The sequence below is a fragment of the Pyrus communis genome, chromosome 9, assembly GCF_963583255.1.
Source record: "Pyrus communis chromosome 9, drPyrComm1.1, whole genome shotgun sequence".
NCBI lineage: Eukaryota > Viridiplantae > Streptophyta > Magnoliopsida > Rosales > Rosaceae > Pyrus > Pyrus communis.
In genome coordinates this window covers 23,849,293-23,870,399 of record NC_084811.1, presented here as the reverse complement: position 1 = coordinate 23,870,399, position 21,107 = coordinate 23,849,293, and the positions used below count along the sequence as shown (strand labels likewise).

Genomic DNA, 21,107 nt, shown 5'->3' with positions numbered 1-21,107 from the left:
TCAGTCGTACAGGTCACATTAGGCGACTCCAACTCGTGTGCTAGCATAGGTTGTTAAGCAACTGATTTTACTTGTAATACTGTTGAGATTTTGTGATTTTGGATCTCCTGCCCTTAGTTACAAGATATTGTGCCATAATGAATTCTTGAGACTTTACAGGTTATGGTAAGTATCTTTTTATACTATACTTAGTAAGTATAGTTTGGAAACTATACTTGTTTTACGATGAAAGGTTAAAATGTTTTCAGAAAGGTTTTTATAGAACTTTATTTTCAAACCCACTCACCCTTGTTTTTCGCCCCTCCAAGTTTTAATAACTGAGCGTTCTTATCGACGAGAATTTATGGCAATTCTTGGCATTGGAGATTACCTTCGATGGTATGATTCTCAATCCACTCTACTATACTTATGGTCTAACATCACGTATGAAGTAAGTTCATTCCCGCTCACAGCGCACTCTTATATATATGCACTTTTAGGTTAAAATTTATCCACATTTTCCACTACAGTACACTTCATGACTTCGTCACCTTCCAGGTATTAGACAGCACAGCTCGATTCAGAGTCCAAATGACGGTCAGGGTGTGTCACACACGACAGGTATAATTGAATACCCAACAAATTGGCCAACCTTGGAAGAACTCAACCCGAGTATACAAAAATGGAGCACAAAACCTCAGTGAAAACTTTTGATGAGGTCATAAATGCACATTCGAGCTACCGATTAAACGCGTTTGCATTGCAGCTAATTAAACCAGGCAGGAATTACACTAATATGACACCTTTTCTTATAGGATTGAATTACATTATCAAGGTTGGAAAAATATAATGTACAGTTTTACAGTACATTAGCGATACAAAATTTCAGGTGACCAAAAAATTAAATGATTGATCAAAGGTTAACCTCCTAGGAAGCATGAGAAACTCTTCCGACTCTTGGTCCTTCCGTTATATCTGGCCCAACTTCTCCTGTTAATTCACAAGAACCAAACAAATCTAGCACGTTAGAACGGCATAGCATCCGAGGTCACCTTGCAACGAGTACAAACAAGAAATATGCCCTTCTTCAGGCAGAAACATACAAGGAGAGAACAAATAAAGTAAACCAAAAGGCATACGAGGAAGAGACTCAACTCGGTTATTAAAATATAGAAAGACATGTTCAGCGCAAACAAAGACAAGACCAGCGGAAAGAAGCTTTAAGCCATCAAGTCATATGCATGTCAATTGTCAACTAAGGACCTACATGGGAGGAGAGAATTCAAGCCTGGGCATTTTGTTGTACATTATCAGATTATTACGGTCCATAGTAACCAAAACTGAAATTAAAAGAACAGAACTTTTAAAACACGTGATAACAAAGATTCCTTGGGGTTCATTCAAAACCATTTATAGTCATTTCACATACGTTGTATCTAACGTTTTATAGCTTCTTTTTTTAACATTTTAGCCTCATTTATATCTAAAACCCTACACATTTGGTGTTCATTATGTATTCCCCATCATTCAAGATTAAGAAAAGCAACACTATTAATAAAGAGGATACACGAACTAGCAGGCTGATATAGGACCCCAGGACAAAAGAAAATACCTCAAGCATCTGCATTAACTTTGGATGCTGCTCCAAAAGCTGACAAAGTTTATCTCGGTCACTCAATAAAGACTGCCATAGAAGGAAAACGAATAATTAGAAGAGAGCAAAGGTCAAATCGGTCAAACACGTCTAAAAGCTTAAACAGAAAGTGCAAGGGTCCATATGAAGGAGCATCTCCAGAAACATCTTTCACAAAAAAAAAAAATTTGTTTTTTGTTTTCATTTTAAAAAGTATACTTGAAGAAAGCTCTAAAACTGAAGTTCTTCACAGATGCATTTTTGCCCCTAAGACGACACCAAATGGTCTCCAATATTGAAGGGAAATCCAGAACTCATGAAAAGGTTTTTTTCGCTCTGCAAGTATCCTACGTAACAAATACCTGAATAGCTTCTGGGGACTTGAAGTATTCATGTAATGACATTGCTGGATCTTGTTGCTGGGATGTACCATCCCCTGATTGATGCATTGCCTGCTGTTGAGAATGGTCAACTTGCTGTTGCTGCTGCACATGAGCAAACTCCTGCTGTTGGGATTGATAGTACGCATGCATAGGTGAAACGTGTGGCTGTTGCAGAATCTGTGGTGAATGCATTTGAACTTGGTTCTGCATAGATACACCTTGCTCCAACTGTTGTGAAGCTTGCATAGGTGGCCTAAGATGCTGAGGTGGTTGTGGAGGGCGTGGAACCTGTGGTGGCTGCAGCGGCTGCAACTGAGCAAGGGAATGAATTGCCTGAATGGAAGACTGAGCGATAGAGAGATTCTGCAAAACAGTTGCATTGTCGCCTTGCAGCTGAGTTGGGATGCTTCCATAAGGACTCATAGAATTAGAACCAGGTCGGAAAACCATGTGCTGAGATGGCGAGTAGGTATTTACTCTGGCCCCTGAAGGTGTGGTAGAGCTATGAAGAAGTTCACTTGTTCCCACACTTGTCTGATTATATACTGAAGACTGGGTAATAGTTCTATTGGGCGTTAAATTATATGGACTAGAGGAAAAAGGAGGTGGTGTAGGAGGAAGTGGTGGAGGTGGTCTGACAGCCCCACTAGGAGAAGAGATGAAATTTCTTGAAGATGTGGAACCATTATTGAAGGGAGAAAGATAATCTGAGCGAATCTGCAATGAAGCACAGCAAAGAGGTTACATAAATGCATATAAACCAGCAAGAGACAGCTACACAAGACAGGTGAAGAAAAATGTCTACAGAACGTACCTGAAAGGGTGTCGGAAGTGACTGCTGTACATCAGTCATAGAGTTCATAAAAGGTGATGATTGACTTGGAACAGAATCAGAAGTCTGCAATATCACAGCTGTTGAGGGAGGTGGCATGGGAGGTAAAGGAGGTTGATTTGGAAGAAATCTCTGGTCATAAAATCCTGGAGGCACATTGCCAGCATGTTGCGGACTACTCTTCGGAAAGAAATTTTGTGGAGTCATCCTAGAATCAACTGGTATCTGTATGGAAGATGCTGAAGAGTTATTATAAGCAAAAACAGGGAATCTAGGACTATTTGCTGCTGTTGTAGAGTCAAAACCACTAGAAGCCTTGTGTAGTATAGCATTCTTCGAGTCATCAGAATGCTCAAAGTACTTTTTATCTGAAGAAACACTGGGTTCACGAGTCAATGGAATTTCAGGACGTGATACTGACATCCTAGAAGAAAATTCACTTTGTGTGTTCTCATCCATGTTAGATGCTACTGTAGTCGCCAAGTCACTCTCTGTCTCTTCAACAATAGAGTGGGGAGAATTCTGCTCAACAATGACAGGAGCAGGCTGTTGCAGGTGATCATCCGGCTGAGGAAAGGGCAGTTTGTCATCAGGTTCAGACTCCTCACCGTCAAATACTATGTCAATGCCCTGAAGATCATCATCAAGATCTGCTTTCAATTGTTTAGGCTTGTTGAACTTCTCTGTAGCTGTGTCATTCACAGGAGTTGAACTCTTCACTGGTACAGCCGCATCCACAACAACCGGCGACACTAGATTTTGGCGTTCCCTTTGCCTGGCCATAAATTCATCTACATGAATTGACGGAGGTCGCCCACCAGTAGATCCCACCCGCTGGACTGCTATTACATTAGAAGTAGAAACGCCATCATTTCTTTCTCTTGCAACATAGTCATCAACATGCATGGAAGGAGGCCTGCTGGTATTTGGTTTGCGCTGCCGAAAGGTATCCCTACGAGTAGGACCCAATGACGCAGTAGTTGAACCCAGTCCTCGTGGAAACACATTTTGATTTGCAGTTTCAGCCGGGGAGTTTTCTCCTCTTGCACGCCTATTTGGGCCATCAAGTGATGGCGGCTGTTTCCTTTTAAGATTTGATTCTGATGATTTATCAGGACACTCCCAGTGAAACTTGTCTCCAAGTGATCCTTGGTAAAGACAATCACAATCCATTTCAGCACCACCATCTGGCATTATATGGGTATTTAAAGAAACTAGAATATTTGGTGGCAGAGGTATGGAATCAACAGAAAAGACATCATCCACCTTTAACGACGAACTAGGTTTTTGCAATAGCAATGTTAATGATTTCGCAGATTCTAAAACCTGTGCATTCATGAAGACAATGTCAGATATTAAAATTATGCAAACAATTTTGGAGATTACAAAGAATCCCATGAAAGAAGAAATCAAAACCGGTTATACCTGATACAGAAGGGTTTGAGTATCAGAGCCGGCAATATGGGCAGCCTCCATGGTCTTCAATTGAGAGGTCAATTCATGAATATAGCTCAAGTTTTCATCAGGCACACCATCTGCTTCAGCTATAACATCATCAGACACTCCGAACAGGAGTCTCACCGCAACAACCATGTCTGGATTCAATCTAACAAAGAACCAAGCAATAAGTCTAACCAGTGACATGGATATTACAAATTCCATTCCAAAGCTTAAAAGAATGCAGATACCGAACAGAAGAAACCAAAGCCAATATATATATTATAGCACATGTGCATAGAGACACCCCAAATTACTTCAGAACTCAAGGACAGAAAAGTACAACCTGTAGCACAAACCCTGTTCAAGTAAGGTCATACAATTGTAATGCAAAGTTACTTATCAGGAAATAGAATTCTAATATAATGGTTCTAAAAAAGCCAAAAGTTTACTTGGGAAATAACATTTTAATGAATCCTAAAGTATACATATTTGGCAACTAATGCCAAAATCACTATACTAAAAAGTCAAAATTGACTTGCAAGCATTTCAAAATCTGTTCGAGGATATCCCAGTACTCCTAATTCTAACCAATGTGTGTCGTATTACAAAAGGCCCATTGGAAAAATTAATTATATGGCACCATCTTAGCCCCAGTGAGCAACAAACTCCCTACATATGGGAAAAAAAAAAAAAAAAACTAACCTCAAGGCCTCGTTTGTAGCTCAGACTGTACTAGCTATTTCAGTCGGATACGATAACTTGTCATCGGATAGTGCTGACTAATTAATCAGACGTTTGGTATAGTATCAGACTAATAGTCGTATTATTTATACTGTGTACTGTACCGGATAAGAAAACTTACAACTGTTTTTTTTAAGAGAAAAAAATTAATCATTAATGAAAAAGAAAAAGAATAAAAAACAAAATACAAAGTTGTCAAATGCAAAAAAACCCAGTTTAATGATTGCTGGAAAAGAAAATGAACAGAAAAAAACAAAGTTGTCAGAGAGAACCCAGCAGCCATCACAACAGCGTGGGTGGTTGGTGTCAAGCAGCGGTGCAGAAAGAACCCAGCACAGAGGTGGGTTCAATTTACAGAAGCAAACCTCCAGATTCATTCATTCAAAAATGAAACGCACTTAAAAAATCATCAATTCCATCCTTCCAGGGGAATCATGGCAGCCAAAAACCCAATTTTGAGCTTCTAATCCATTAAATTAAAAGACCCAGATAAAATCTCGCCCAGCTCTGAGTTTCTAATCCATTGAAATAAAAACCCAGATGAAATCTTGCCCAGTTTTGAGTTTAATCACCACACATCAACAAAATCAATGAACCAGCCAAAAACTCAGATAATGTGTCCCGGCGTGATTTGAGTTCGATCTGCAACCTTTCCGTTTGAAATTTGCTTGATGCTGATCGGAGGTGGGGATGGAGAAAGAGCGAGAGAAAGAATACCTTGAGAAGTTTGTGATGTGCAAAGCAGATGGCGAGATGGCCTGGAGAAAAGCCAGTGTGTTTTTGTTCGCGTGAACCCAACTAAATAATCCCAAGGTTTTGGTCGGGATAAACAAGCGGGTGTAAGGGAGACAATAGGTGGGGCCGGATTAATAATCCAGTACTTATTTAGTATGAAAGCTCACCAAACACCTGTTTCGTATTATATAATACTATCTGGTCTCTTATACGATGTGCCAAACAAGGCCTAAGGGACACTCATCTTTTATAGCTCTGCAGTTTGCCAAGTATGTGAAACTACTAAATGAAACAAGTAGAAGGAAAAAAAGAATATAGTTCAAGGACACAATGCCATGAAACCTAGATGGTTTTTAGGCAAATAAATTGGCAATGTTAAACAACTCAAAACATACAACAATTAACAAGTCTACCCTAAAATTATGATTTGGTAAAATAGCCGATAAGGTAAGAGTAGTCACCTTTCCCCATCAAGGCAGAAGCGGAAAGATCCCACAGACAATGCATTGACGGCCTCAATTCCATAACTTGACAACCCATCTTTAGAGTAAACTGATCTTAACAAGTTTTTACAGCAACTTAACAATGGGGGACTCTTTCTCCATTCATGGTCCTCAACAGAGAGGGCAGGATATAAAGTGGCTGCTAAAGCTTTTTGACCTTCACTGCAAGCACCCAGTTCTTTAAAAGCAGTAAGACAGGCAAGTAATTCTTTTCCAACTGGTAGAACCTGGAAAGGAAGGACACTCTCAACAAATCAAATAAGAAGAGCCAAATCTTTTACTGGTTTCTTCCATTTGGTACCGGTTTTGAATAGTATGGTTATATCTTTAGTTGTCTGATTCTGATGGACCATCCATTGTGCTTTATACTTCTCAATCTCTTCCCAATTACTTTCTTGCAAAAAAAAAATATATAACTAAAGAACTCTTTCCTCGTCTAGTTATTAGTAATATGAGTGAACATTTTACAAAGTGAAGTTGATATAGTCGCTTGTCATATTAATAATTCCATAACGGCTCAAAATCATTAGAAGGAAGTCCCAGAAAATTATTATCATTATCATCTTTAATGCTCAATTTTCCCAAATGTCTTCAGAATGCCAAGTATTTGCTTATTTTGTGTTCAAGCACAATTCTTATTTACTCTTTCAGACCCATTGGGCAGCCAGACAGTAAACAACAAAAACTAGCTACTGAAAAAATATCACACTGACCAACATACACTTATCCAACTTCAGGTCCAGAGGAAGGAGAGAGTTACCTGACAAAACCTGAGGAAATACTTTAAAAAGATTTTGCAATCTTCAGCACTCAACTTTTCAAATTCGTGCCTGTTAAACCAGAAGTAGTTTAGCATACACAAATTCAAATTGTATGATCCAATTAAAAAGAAAAGAAATAATATTAATATGTATATGTATATGTATATTATCTACTTACAAATCATTTCCCCCAGCATGGTGTGGAGATGCTTGAGGAATGAAAATCAATGAGAAGGACTTGAATACAGGGAGGCACCAATTGAGCAAACCGAATCCAAATGTAGCTGAACTTCTACCATCAAGATTCTCTATTCCTTCTGTCTCAGTGGCAACTAAACAACTATCCAACACTCTGATTAGCAACTTAAAAGCACCCTCCTTCAATAATAGTGACTGCAAAAGGAAAACCGAAATTAAAAATCCAATGCTTCTTTGATATACAAAAGGAAGGGAACAAAATAAATGAGAAATTAAAATGCAAACCTTGGCACGTGGATGCTCCAATAAGCTAGCAATGAAATCAATATATCTATAAACCTGGAAAGAGAAGAGGATACTTAAATATACAAAAATACACAAACTATTAATTTTTAACAGTGGCAAGAAACTTGCCTTATAAGCATCCGTATCTGATGGCAAAGATGTATCATACGTATGATCACGAATCCATGAGAATATGGGTCGTAAAAGTACGGGAAAACTTTGAGCTCTTAGGCAAGCAATACGAATAATAAAGACTCGAAGCATGTCTTGAATGACCACCAGTGCCTGTTTAAAGTGATCTCATTAGTCGTGCAAGATGACAAAAGCTGCAAGTATTCATTAAGAGTGGGTCCGCTGCCTACTCTTTTCTCTCAGAGGTACGAGAAAGAAAACAAAAAGTAAAATAACAGGTAACTTCACTGAAAGAAATCACATACAGAGATAGCATAATGTTGAATAATCTGGGCAACTTTGTCAAGATGTGGCGTCAATTGGCCGAGCATCTTCTCCAGGTGCATATGATGCAAATACCAATTGACCTGTCTCTCCTTCTGAGGACCCAAAACAGTCCCAACAGACAACTTTCTAAGGGCACTCAACAAGGGCATCCCATTTTTCCAGAGCCAGACCCCTTCATCAGGAAATAAATCATTCTTGCATTCCCAGAAAGGAAGAAAACACAAGAGAAAACATGTTAAAACTTGTGTCATACGTTTTTTAGCAGCCCACAAAAGGTGGAAATTATAACATAACTGATGGTTTAGGCAAAGTATGCCACATTTACCAACTCAATAAACAAAGTATCAGAAAAGAAACTAGATGTTGTCAATGATCGTTGATTATATCAAAATAACAATTTAGACAAGCAGTTCTTAAACCAAAAGCATTGAATACAGTCCAAGTTATCGGCCAAGAAAAGAATCACTCCGAAATTTACAAAGTGAATAATCAGTATAGCATGATGCTGTATGTATTCACTCTCTTTGGTACAGCAACCGCACAATAAACAGAAACCGGGAATGGAAAGCGCCACTAGTTACAGATACACAAGGGTTGTTAAGTGCACTATGAATAACTACAATGGACTAGGCATGCTAAACCACTGCTGTTTTTAATGATCCTGCTACTAGGAAAGTCTCAGACAGCTCTAAGTCAAGCTCCTTATGAAACGTACGTATCTTTAATCTTTCACTAAATCACTTACAATGACTGTTCTACATGATATTCCCAAAAACAAAAGAAAGGAACAAGAGAAGAAATGCATACCAGGAGACAAAGCAAACTACATGTTTCCTTTGGACCCAAGGCCAGCAAAGAAGGAACTTGAACATTAGCAAGGAGGGAGTGGAAAAGGCCAGGAGTCCAACCATAGACCGGCCAACAAGCAAGTGCCGACACCAGAAGATGACAGATAGCTCCAAAACCAAGTGCAGAAACAGGATATGGAGAGGATAAGTCCGCTGCACATGCAGCCAATTTTGGACTGCAATTGAATAAATTCAGTCAAATTATGTATGAATAAAACTAACACGTCTAGGGAAAAGGAAAATGAGGATGACACAGTTACCTTACTTCTCTATGCAATCGTAGAAGGGCATTCAATAACTTGGTATTTCTGTGCTGCTCTTGTACTTCCTACAGATAGCAGTCAAAAGACCACATTTTAATGTACAACTGGTGAGAGCATACATCTTACAAATACAAACAGTGTGCAAGTCCCAAATGAACTGGAAATTAAAATGCAGCAGCAAGTTCATGCAATTCCCAGATCTAAAAACAGAAGGATGAAACAATCAAACATTTCCTCTTTACAAATCAGTAGGATGTAATGAAATTTACATTTAACAGTTTGTTTATAGCGTGAGGTAGTGAAAGCATCCTTTCACAAAAATGAGATATATTCATGGACAAAACCAAACACAACTATTCTCTGCCCTACATAGAAGGAAAAGATTTCCCTCTTTTCTACTAGTCATGGGTAGAATGAAAGGAAAATTCCATTTAGATAGATTCATACCCAATCAATCCAATGACATAACATGACCAAAACCATAGCTTCTAATGTCAACACATCTATCCTATGCCCTACATAAAAAGGTTTTTTTATCTAGTGAGATTACCAACATTTCAGCATCTGACAGTTTGTTAGTCATGATTTTCTCAAAATTTAGTTAGACCATAGCGGCTAATGTCAACACATCTATCCTACGCCCTAGATAAAAGGTTGTTTTATCCAATGAGATTACCAACATTTTAGAATCTCTAACATGAATGATGTGAGCATCCAGATTAGATGGTAACCGTTTACAGACAACTTTACTCCAATGTGAAATGCTGCTTCTCTCAATCAAACAAAACTTCCCATATATATAAATCAATCATATAGAAGCTAGGAACAAAATGTAGCAAACCTGCAATTTCTGCAACAAATTGATCAACAACACAATTGTAGGAATAAGAAGATCAACTAAACTCTGCTCATGATTACGTTCCGACAATAAATCTGATGTAGTATTGCACTCCTCATCAACAAGGTAGTCTGTTCAAGACAAAATAAGAGCAAATTTTCCACAAGTCAAACAAAATGGACCTATTAAAATATCAGAATATTGTACAATAAGGAAGTGTCTGATTTGAGGAGAAGGTTCTAAAAGAAATGAGAGGAATCTGTAACTGCAACAAACTTATAAGCAAGAGGAAGAAAAGTTGGGGAAGCCAAATTGAAGACAGCAAAGAACCTAATGAACAGAGAGCAAGGACATATAAATGTACAGAGAACTCTTAACACTGAAAAGTTGAGGTGATGTTGAAATCACCTCTTCCCCCTAAGTTTACAGTGTAGAAATATTTGGATTTTGATGGGACAAGTTTGGTAGCAAACTTTTCAAAGAAACACTTATAATGGTTATACAATATATATGCAAATCAACTATTTCCAATCAACATACCATAACTGTTTGAGGACCTCTCAAGCATAGACCTACAATTGACCAGAACTGCATAGATTATTGGTATAACACCTTCATCATACAAAGTAGCAGCAACAGTCTACATCAACAAAATAAACATGAGCAACATAAAAAATTCACTATAACGGTAAATAAAAAAGTAGAAAATCACATACTGAGTTCTCTGAAATGAACGCTAAAATGCGAAATGCTGTTGTCAACTGTACTACAGAAGAGTCACGAAGATTAACACCATCAAAAGTCTTGTCAGATATAAACTTTCCAAGATTTTCCATAACATTCACATCAGAACCACAAGATGTATCTCCAACTGCATTCTCTACATCTGCCAAATCTGCCACCAGCGGTATGTTTGAAGTCAAGTGGGCATCTCCTCCAGAAGCCAACACAGCAGCATACCGTATAAGACTTGTTGCCCCATTTTTATGATATACTACACCAGCATCTATCCATTCCAACAGCCGTGTGGGGGCATCTTTCCTATTTGACCCAGGAGAAGAGGAATGTAAAGCCCTATGGAGCTCCATAACATGTCCAATCCAAGATCCAAGAGAAGATGCAGTGGAATCAGAAACAATCGCTTCAAAAATCTCAGCAGCTGAGTGAAATATGGCAATATTTAACGGCGAGGCTCCTGAATATCCAGAACATCAACTGAGTAAATACTAAATACATAACTAAAAAAAGTACATAATTGTCAAACTTTCAGATTTAGATGAAGGCAAGTGCACAACCATTATTTTTAGCAAGCGGCTCTGTTTCTTTGGCATAATGTAAAGCTTCAATCAAAATTTTAACAGCCTACAAAATAGATATTCACTCATTTGTCAATAACTGAAGTATGTATCTATAAAGGATAATCTAACAATAGGAATACCAAGAACAACATACAGAACTATTGTTCAGATACCACAGATACTACATTGTTAGATTTTGGAACTTGTAAAACTAACAAATCTACATTTGTGATCATAATTATATACCAAAATAAAATTGCATAATACTGCTTAGGTTAGTTCGTAAACCCTCTTTGGCTTGTTTATGAGGCCTAAGTTCAAACTGTTTGTACCCATCAAACAAAACAAAACTTCAAAAATATAATGTGAAACATGAAAAATTTAGAATTCAACATAAGAACTTAGCAAATTAGTTACTATTTAGTAAATCATTAATATAAGAATGATTTCCAAAAGCCAAGATAAGTTCCATATAGATGAAAAAAGTTGTATTTTAAAATCAAGCTAGTTTAAATTGGTTGGAAGTAGACTTGTGCAATAATTATTACTATATGGTTTCAGATAGAAAATTCATCAGTACCTCCGGAAAATACCCCAGAGCCAATAATGCTTGACGTCCACAGTCAGACCTGCAAATCAAAACAGAAAAGTGGTTAAAGACCATGTATTAACAACTGAGAATCACCAAGATGAATTCCGTTCCACCTTGCAAGACCACACAGTTCCCACAACACCCATAAAAATTCTTCAGAGTTAGGTGCTGCAGTAAGCAAACGGTCTACAGCATTAACCTGCACCAAAGCATTAGAAAGTTTCTATCTTAGGCTCTTAGCTGAAAGTCTGTAACAGAGATTTTAAAATCAACAGGGGCCAAAAGTCTAACCACCCTCAAATGGACCCCAACAATCATTCCAACATCCTGTGGAGCACAAAAGAATCCTTTGGATAATGAAATAAATGCATATCGAAGAGGAAGACACGCATCCTTATTCACATCATTAGCACCCCTTAGTGCACCTATTATTGTTGCAGAAAGTTCAGGGTGGTGCAGAAGAAAAATTAAGCCTGAGTAAGAAAACATGTGATGTCATAATTGTCATTAACATGATCTGGATTTGACAGATATAAGAAGCTTGATAATAGGAGAGCATTAGAGAGACCTGAGCGACAAAAAAGAAGGGAGAGAATTATGGCCTCAATTGATGACACAACATCCACAAATATGTCCCTCACACATCCGACTTCTGAACGCAATATGGATGACGACAATATTGCAACTGATAGAGGTAGAAATCCCCTCTCCTGTTACCAAGGTATTTTAAACATTGCTTAGTCAAAAACTAATATGGTTATATTGTTTAAACATTGAGCAAAAAAGAAAAAACTTAAAATATCCATTGCAAATTGCAGCATAAATTGCAATACATAGAGTAAACAAGAACAACTACCTAAATTTAAACTGTGATGTAAATAAAGAGCGAGTGTGAACACACAGGAAAATAATAGGCAGGTTGGAAAAAACAATTTTCTGGACAAAACTTCACCCGATTCAGGGAATGAACAGATTAGAGAGTTTAATTTGTGTTGATTCTGGATAACGAACTTGAGGGTATTTTAGTGATTTAATTTGATCATGCAGTTGAATAACAACAACAAAGTTGTATATCCCACTATGTGGGGTCAGCTCTATGAATCCTAGAACGCCACTGAGCTCGGTTTTGTGCCAAGTCTTCCGTTAGATCCAAGTACTGCAAGGTATTTCTTAGTCCCTTTCCAAGTGATTAAATAAACGGTGATGCAACAATTTGGATATAGAGTTGAGCTAATAAAATATTAACTCTACCCCTATGTTCATTAACATATAATACATAAACATCCAAGTCTTTGGGGAGTCAGGTTTTTTAACATGGACCAACCTCTGTCAGTCAGGTCTATCCAAAACTATATTTCTCCACCGCATCCCTACTATCACATACTTAGTTTACTTGCTACATGCTACTTCTACCTCTCTATTTTGGTCTGCCAATGTTCAGAGAAGTATAGTTTTCAATTCTAACAAAGTTAGTCCCCAGCCTAGACTTTCACCCTTTTAAAATTAATGACAAAAAGGCATGCAATTTAGAATAATAGTGAAATAAGGAGCAGTAATAGGCCATACATCATAGAGACTATACAAATAAACCATATAAATTAACCATAGCTCAGTTTTTTAGGAAGAAGCTGAAAGAGCAAACAGGGAATTTACCTTGAGAAGAGCCAGCAAATGCATGTCGATATCTGAATTTGAGAAACAACAATTTGAAGAAGCAATCAAGTTATTGGATGCTTTGAATGACAACAAACCTTCAGTCTGACCAAGAATCAAGGATTTGGTTGCTTGGGCAACTGGAGAAGGATCATCAATTGGACCACGTGAATTTATCAATTTCTGCATAAATACTTGTCAATAAGTAATTATTAAGTATGAACAAAAAAACTGCAATGCAAGTTTCAGTGACATCTAAAGTGGAAAAAATATATCCAAAGGTTTCACATAGCTGAAAACAAAAGCAACAAAATGACAACTGAACTGACCAACAGCTTTTTAAGCTGTGACTTTGCACAGATAAGCATGTCCAGAGTTCCACTTGTGACTCTACCAACAGTAGATAGACCACCCAATACCGATAAAGCTGCGCACTGCAAAGAATAGAATTACCATAGGAAACCACTTAAAATATAGGTCGCACAAACACAAGTAAAACCACAAACAGTGTCACAAAAGTGAAAGTATACCTCGAATCTTGAAGCAACCTCATAAAATCTTAACCGATGAAGGACGTAAGTTGCACAAGAAGCAAGATCATGACGCTGCTTTTGCAATAACAGATTTAACAATCTACTATAACCATCACTGACACCAGATGGGATGTTTTCGTCTTCACGTGGCCACCAACCTAAAAATCCTTCACACCCAAAAGAATGCTGAGTAGCCTTCTCAACAACTCCAAGTAGTAGTAATGTACTAGCAGTAGAATTCTGCTTGTCACAACAAAAAGCATGTACAAGCTGCTCCATTCCCCCACCACTAACAAAATGAAAGCAACTCTCTCTTCCAGAGCACAAAAGAAAAGCCACACTCAACCCCAACATGACATTTGTATTCTGAAAACAAAGATACAACATTAAAATGGATCACATTCAATGTGGGCACACAAGTAGAAAGAGAGAGAGAGAGAGAGAGAGAGAGAGAGAGAGAGAGAGAGCACGCACTTTTGTCTGGTGTATTTTGAAAATATGGAGTACAGAAATGAAAGAAATTGTAATTTAATCACCTGCGGAAGTTGGTGATGCACAACACTCAAGAAGTCCCTACTAAATTGAAAGTACTGACTTAACACATCCACCAACTGTTTAGAATTTGCTAATTCAGCCTCAAACTCAAAATGCCCGTTGTCTTCATGTGGTTCAGCTAAGCCATTCCCTGATTTGTGTTTAAAGACTTTATAGAGCTCCATAACCTCTGTTCTGGCCTCACTAAGAACATTGTGCAACTCTTCACACTCGTTGGATCTTCCCCAAGAGGAGGTGACATAAGAAGTGGCAGCTGTTACTACAGCAGCGACAACTTTATGCAATGCATCACCTAGATTGGGCAACTCAAAAACCTTCAAAATCAGTTGTAATAAATGCTTAGCTTCAACAGATATATCTGATGCCGCAACAGGTAGAGATAGAGTATTAAGAGCTGATATGGATTCCCCAGTTGTCAGATTAGTTGAATGCAAAGCAAGAGGGAGGTCTTCAAGCTTTCCCTCAGTAGAGCTAACAAGATTAGTTATGGAGCTATCATCAATTTCAATGTTAAATTGCCCTAGATCTTCTGCCGTGTTTCCATATATGACTAAGCTCAGACTGCGGTAGCTGCCCCTTACAACGAGATGATTAGTTACAACAGCCTGCAGATAAGCAATGACTCCTGTGAGAATAGTCAAGAGAAGAAACAACGATGTGCTTGTAAATGTGTGTTACAGCAATACATAAGGAGACTGTTCATCAATATTAACAACTAGGTTCACCTATAGCTAGGACAAGTAGAAGGGAACAGAAACAAAACAAACTGAAACCAAAATGTTCCCAACCCTTTTTTCTCTAAGTGCATTTGTCCACCCATTACGTTATGATTTTCTAGTATAGTGCTAGTCTAGAAATTTATTTACTCCATAAAGAAGTAGATTACACATAAGAAGTTTAAGATGACCTAAAATCATTACTTACGGAGGGAATAAACACATTTTAAAAAGCTAAAACAAATAAATCTATAAACAGGAACATACTTGTCATCTCAACATTGACAGTCCACCATCGGAAGGTACTCAAAAACAGGAGCAGAAATTTGCAGAATACAGCATGTACCATAATCATGTGTAAATATGATAATTACCTCTACTTCTAGCACATTTGAAGAAGAAGGAGAATATAGGAAAGGCTGACATAGGCGCCTGAACCTTGTCTCCCCCTCACATTGAACAAATACCTCCAAAGCAAATGAAGGAGGTGAAGTAGCCCTGTAAACAACAATTAGCACTTCAAAACATTGATACTACATTGATACTAATGCAATATCTATCATGCATAATCTGGCACAGGCAAACTAAATTTCAGTGGTAAAAACCCAAAATTTTATTGATTTTTGGTATAAGAATGGAAACCTATTTTTGAAATTCAGAAAGAGAACAAATACAGGCTAAGTATGGGTGAGGGGCTTCCAATTTCCAACGCATGGAGGCTAAGTGAGGAAGAAATAGACTACAAAAGGGACTAGAGATGCACTACATAATCATGACACAAGCATGTACGAGGGATTAATGACTCCTTCCAAGTAGTTATTTGCAAATCCCTCTCATATTCCTTTGTAATGATCATGAAGTGCATTTCTAATCCCCTCTATCTAACATTTTGTAGTCCATTCCTTACTAACTTTACGTTAGTCCCTCACCCAAACATAGCCATAATGTTAAGTGGTGAACAAGAAGTCTACCATCTAAACTGTGTGATATCTAATGCAAAAGTTTCATTCAATCTTCCTACAACATGTTACTAACACAGGAAAAAGAAAACTTCAATGAAATTAATCAATAAACTGTATCTCCCCAACAGGCATGCAGAAGAGCAAAGGGATATCTCTAAAAACTTTGCAGCTAATGCCCACAGAGAAGCCCAAAACCTGACTCTATGATCTGTCCCCAAATTCTGACACCTCCTCTCCATCTTTTATTCAAAAGTTATTGCCATTCCAAGCCATACAAATGGAAAAAAAAATGTCAATACACCACACTTCCCCCCAAAAGTTTTCACAACAACGATTCTCCACAAAAATGACCGCTTCCAGTTTGCACAACAAGACCATGAAAGTGAAAGAAATATATCAGGCCTCCTACGGTCAACATTGTTGTACGTCTCAACTCTCCCATGAGTAATTCTCCAAACAAGCACTTGTACTTCACTATGTATCCTAGAATTCCAAATTATTTATGTTGGGTTGGATTGAGAATAGGTAAACACATGTCATCAATCAACCAATTAAAACAAGATTTTTAAGTTTTAGGAAATTTTAATTGAAAAGCCCATATCAACCAGGCCTAATAAAAGTTAACATTGAATTTTGATAGATTGATAATAGGGAAGAAAGCCTTCGTTAATTTAAAGACATTTAGGCTCCTTTAGAAGTTAAATTCCAACCCAATAGGTAAGAGGATGAGTGACAAATTGGCAATTGACACATCACGAGTATAAGCAACCTATCCCCACACCATTTATCTTCAGAAATTTAATCCTATATCAAAGCAAAGGTTTTGAGAAAAGGAATTCATTCCCTGTGAAATGTTTCTTCAAAGGCTTCTAGAAGAGTTTCAAGAGCCTCTGAACACCACATTGAAATGGGAACCCCACCTCCTAGCACCATGGAAATACCTACTTCAGGTGACAACATGCTAACTGCTTGTCCACAATCAAGGGGCTTTCCTCTTAATCAAGATTCCAACACCTAAACCACATTTTCCTTAGATCTTAAAACGAATTCCCCTTCACTAAATAACCCCTGTGTTATCCCTTCTCCTTGGTTATCCCATAAAATATCTCACACTAGATTTCTGACTTTGAATCTTTTAACTAAGTTACTAAACTTTGCAATAGCAACTGTACTAATGTTTTTTTCTTTTCTCTTTTAATAAGAAATAGAAATATTAAGTAAAAGAACTCGCCAATTTAAACAATTCTAAACATGTAATCCGCAGCAACAACTCATATCTAGGGGAGATACATCAAGACAAACAGAATTCCCAAAGTGCAACAAAACGCATGCTTTCACATCTGACAAAATAGCAGATGCCACCAAAACTCTACAGCAGAAGATATGGCATTCGTAAGATAGAAAAACATTTTGTCAGATGTGAAAGCATATGCTTTGGGCCGGATCTAAGATACGGTATTTGTAACAAGCTTAAGTGAATGCTGAATATAATGACAAGCATGTTCATGTTCAGGCCTAATCTAAAAGATCCTATCACAATATTCTAAAATTCACAAACAAAGGTAAAGGCTGAAACAATTTCGAAATCAATAAATCCGCTTACCCGAGAAGTGATACTGCCTGAGAAGCAAACGACACGTTCTGTTCGAGGAACTCGCAAGCAGTGATGACAATGGGCTCAGCAAACAAAACCTAAAAAAAGAAATTCCGCTTCGAATGAGTAACATTTAACTAATAGTAAAAACCAAGCATAAATTCAACAAATTTAGAAACTTATACACACGGCATAGTTCGATCAATGCATTGGCAACACAGAATCCATAGAAGGTAAGAGTAACTTAAAAATCAAAATTCGTAAATTAATTGCAAAACAGGCATTAAATTAACCGAATGGCGGTCAATTAAAATTTCAAAAAATTGCACACAGAGAGAGAGAGAGAGAGAAACCTCGTCGACGTATTCATCGAGATGGGGATGGACGAAGGTCTGGGTGAACAACACACAAGGCTCGGGGCGACCCATTCGCTGTGATTTTCGAGTGTCTATCAAGAAAACATGGAAATTTGAGTCGTTGAATTTGAATTTCTAGGGTTTTGGAGGTTCTTCCCCGGAACAAAAGTTAGGGGTTTTGATGTGAGGAGGGAGGAGGGTTTCAGGCTTGTCAACGTGTCACCGACGTGAATGAGAGAGAGAAAATAGGTATTGGCTCGAAAAAATCATTTTAATTAATCATTTTTGTTCAATACTTTTTAATTATTGTTTTGGGGTTTAATTAATTAATCTCTACTAATTAATAAAATTTTCTTTGTCAATTAAAAGAAGATGAAAAAACAAATTAGTCTTCTATCACATAAAAAAAAATGATGGGTAATAATGTAATTTCACATGTCCAAATTTTATTTTTTTTATACTTACATGTAATGTTAAAATAGCTCTAATATTAAAAATAATAAATAAAAAATAAAAAAACCAAAAACAAAAATCTCTCACTCCCCCACGTTATCTCTCTCTCTCTCCCCCTCTCTCCTTCTCATTTTCTAAAAAAATGTGTTCATACACACAAAGTGTGTAGGCAAATACTAGTTTAAATAGAAACTAACTTCTTCGTACGTGCTCATGCCCTATGTAAAAGGTCTTTTTGGGGAGTTAACAAATTTTTAATCACGCGCTAATGGGAATGGTGAAATACGTTGGATTGGGTATTGATTTTGGACTTTCATGTCCAGCTTAAAATCATATATTTATTTCTATCAATGGCCCAAAATTATTTTGATTATCTACAAAATCATGCACATCGGAGGAAATGTAGATCATCGTCATTCTTAAGCAAGACTTGTATTAAGTTGTACGGCAAAACCTTGTGAGATTTTACTATACATTTTTTTAGTAGGCGCACAATCTATGGCCAAAATGGTCTGACCCACATTTGCATACTTTAGGGTTTGAAACATGTAAAAACTTCTTCAAATTGGTTCCTAAAAAAGGTAAGATCTTCATTTCTCTTGTTTGGGCCTCTTAATCCTTTTATCTTGGTGACGAAGTTATGGCCCATGATCCTTTTAAATCTATTACAAAACTTAAGAACTTCTTTAAATTGGTTCCCAAAAAAGGCAAGATCTTCATTCCTCTTGGTTTAGGCCTCTTAATTCTTTAATCTTGGGGATGAAGTCATGGCCCGTGATCCTTTAAAAGATGTTAGATGCTAGTTGAGCGACTGGCTGTGGCCTAGCATCTATGAGGGGTCTAGATGGGTGCCTAGGCGGATTTGATTAAATTTATTTTAATATTATAAATTGATTAAATTTACTATATTTATTATAAGTTGATTTAATTTACTATTGATATACAAATAAAAAATAAATAATAGGCTATTTTTTTCAAAAGAAAAGTATATGTAAGATGAGGGTTTTAGGTTAATTCTTACGTGTGTGGTTAAATTAAATATTTTAGTACATTTAAAAATATGGTGGAGCCTTAAACCGAAAAATAAAAAGAAGAATTATAAAATATGTTGGGTCTTAAATATGTGGGCACAAATAAATAGTTAGAAAAATTAAAGAATAATAGTCAAAATCTGCAAAATGGAAGATGTGGGGTAAGAGAAAAAATAAAATAAAACGAATGGAGGCGAAATGGTAGCAAAACAAGAAGATGGTGGGTCCGGTTAGAGAGGTGAAAAAGGGAAAGGGATCATCTCCGGATCCCTTTCCATTTAATCCACCTAATCTGGGATCGAAGGCATTGAAATTTGATCCAACGGCTACAAACAGGGGTCTTTTTAAAGTGATAATTTTGATCAAATTTCAATGGTCCGGATCCTGAACTAGGTAGATTAGGTGGAAAGGGATCCGGAGATGATCCCTTTCCGTAAAAAAGCTAAACAATTGAAAAGTCAAAAAGTTTTATTTAAACCTAAACGACGTCGGGTAAGTTTCAAACAGACTTCATCTTCTTCGCGAGTCTCCAGTGCTTTGAAACTTCTTTTTCCAGATTTCGTTCTCCACATAAGCTAGTTATCTTCACCTAGCCCCGACCAGCTCCGCCCAACTCCGCCTAACTCTGCCTAATCCTGCATAGATCCGTCCAAAAGTCACCCAATAAGATGTTCGACTTTCATTGGCGATTTAGACTAAATCTGAGTGGCACTCCACCGCCTAGTGCCTAGGTGCCGTCTAGGCTGATTTTTAGAACATTATCTATTACATGAGTTGGTCCTTTTTCAGTTCATTTAGATTACATGACCAAATTTGGGCATTTAAAAAAACATTGTTTGACTCTTTACATATAAAACATCATTTCATCTCTAAGTGTCAATCATTTTTTTTTTACATAGTAGCAAAATATCTCATTAAAATTACAAAAGAAAAGTTTTGTGCCATGACAATCTAATTTATATGCAATGAAAAATGCTGCCTCACATATAAAAAACTAATATTTTCTGTTTAATAGGTTCATATTTTCTCCCTTTAACACTTATCGCCCGCAAGATCCCATCTTCTATTTTTAAATTATATTAGAGAAATACTAGCTTTTCTGCATGTGCTTATGTGCATGCGAAAAGCCTTTCATCATGGCGCGCTACGCACGGCGTCTAGAGTTATTTTTTCCTTTTACATTTGTTCACACTTGAAGACATTCTTATAGTTACAATGTGCTAAGCGCAACATACAATGTTTAATTATAAAATTTTTACTTGTAAAGAGACATTCTTTCATTATAATTTTTTTGGCTAAAAATTTGTATGCACTTTTGCACCGTTATATTTAAATTAAGATACTACAAGCCTCTCAACTTGAAAAGAGAGAAGCATATAAACAAAACGAAGCTAAACAAGATGTTCATGATTAATCTCCCACATCACAAATGCCACAAAAATGAAACTTTATGTCCAAATGATAGC

At 37.1% G+C, this 21,107-nt stretch overlaps 1 protein-coding gene across 2 annotated transcripts; it reads right to left on the bottom strand.

The window, feature by feature from the left end:
• Positions 1 to 771: 771 nt before the first annotated feature.
• Positions 772 to 18,379, bottom strand: LOC137744809 (protein virilizer homolog). Of its 2 annotated transcripts, none has more exons than XM_068484609.1 (28): positions 18,155 to 18,379; positions 17,811 to 17,899; positions 15,620 to 15,743; positions 14,511 to 15,134; positions 13,972 to 14,340; positions 13,771 to 13,875; positions 13,442 to 13,624; positions 12,357 to 12,498; positions 12,080 to 12,261; positions 11,902 to 11,987; positions 11,777 to 11,825; positions 11,194 to 11,260; positions 10,615 to 11,093; positions 10,439 to 10,538; positions 9,902 to 10,029; positions 9,058 to 9,125; positions 8,757 to 8,973; positions 7,928 to 8,143; positions 7,620 to 7,775; positions 7,491 to 7,544; positions 7,186 to 7,400; positions 7,007 to 7,076; positions 6,205 to 6,473; positions 4,253 to 4,433; positions 2,810 to 4,153; positions 1,975 to 2,712; positions 1,592 to 1,663; positions 772 to 969 (listed from the first exon to the last, which is right to left on the bottom strand). In XM_068484609.1, the coding sequence occupies exons 1-28, from the start codon at positions 18,227 to 18,229 to the stop codon at positions 949 to 951; spliced, it is 6,423 nt and encodes a 2,140-aa protein (XP_068340710.1). In that variant the 5' UTR covers positions 18,230 to 18,379; the 3' UTR covers positions 772 to 948. The 2 variants fall into 2 exon arrangements, with proteins under 2 accessions (XP_068340710.1, XP_068340711.1); XM_068484610.1 differs by having other exon boundaries at positions 12,080 to 12,213.
• Positions 18,380 to 21,107: the final 2,728 nt, after the last annotated feature.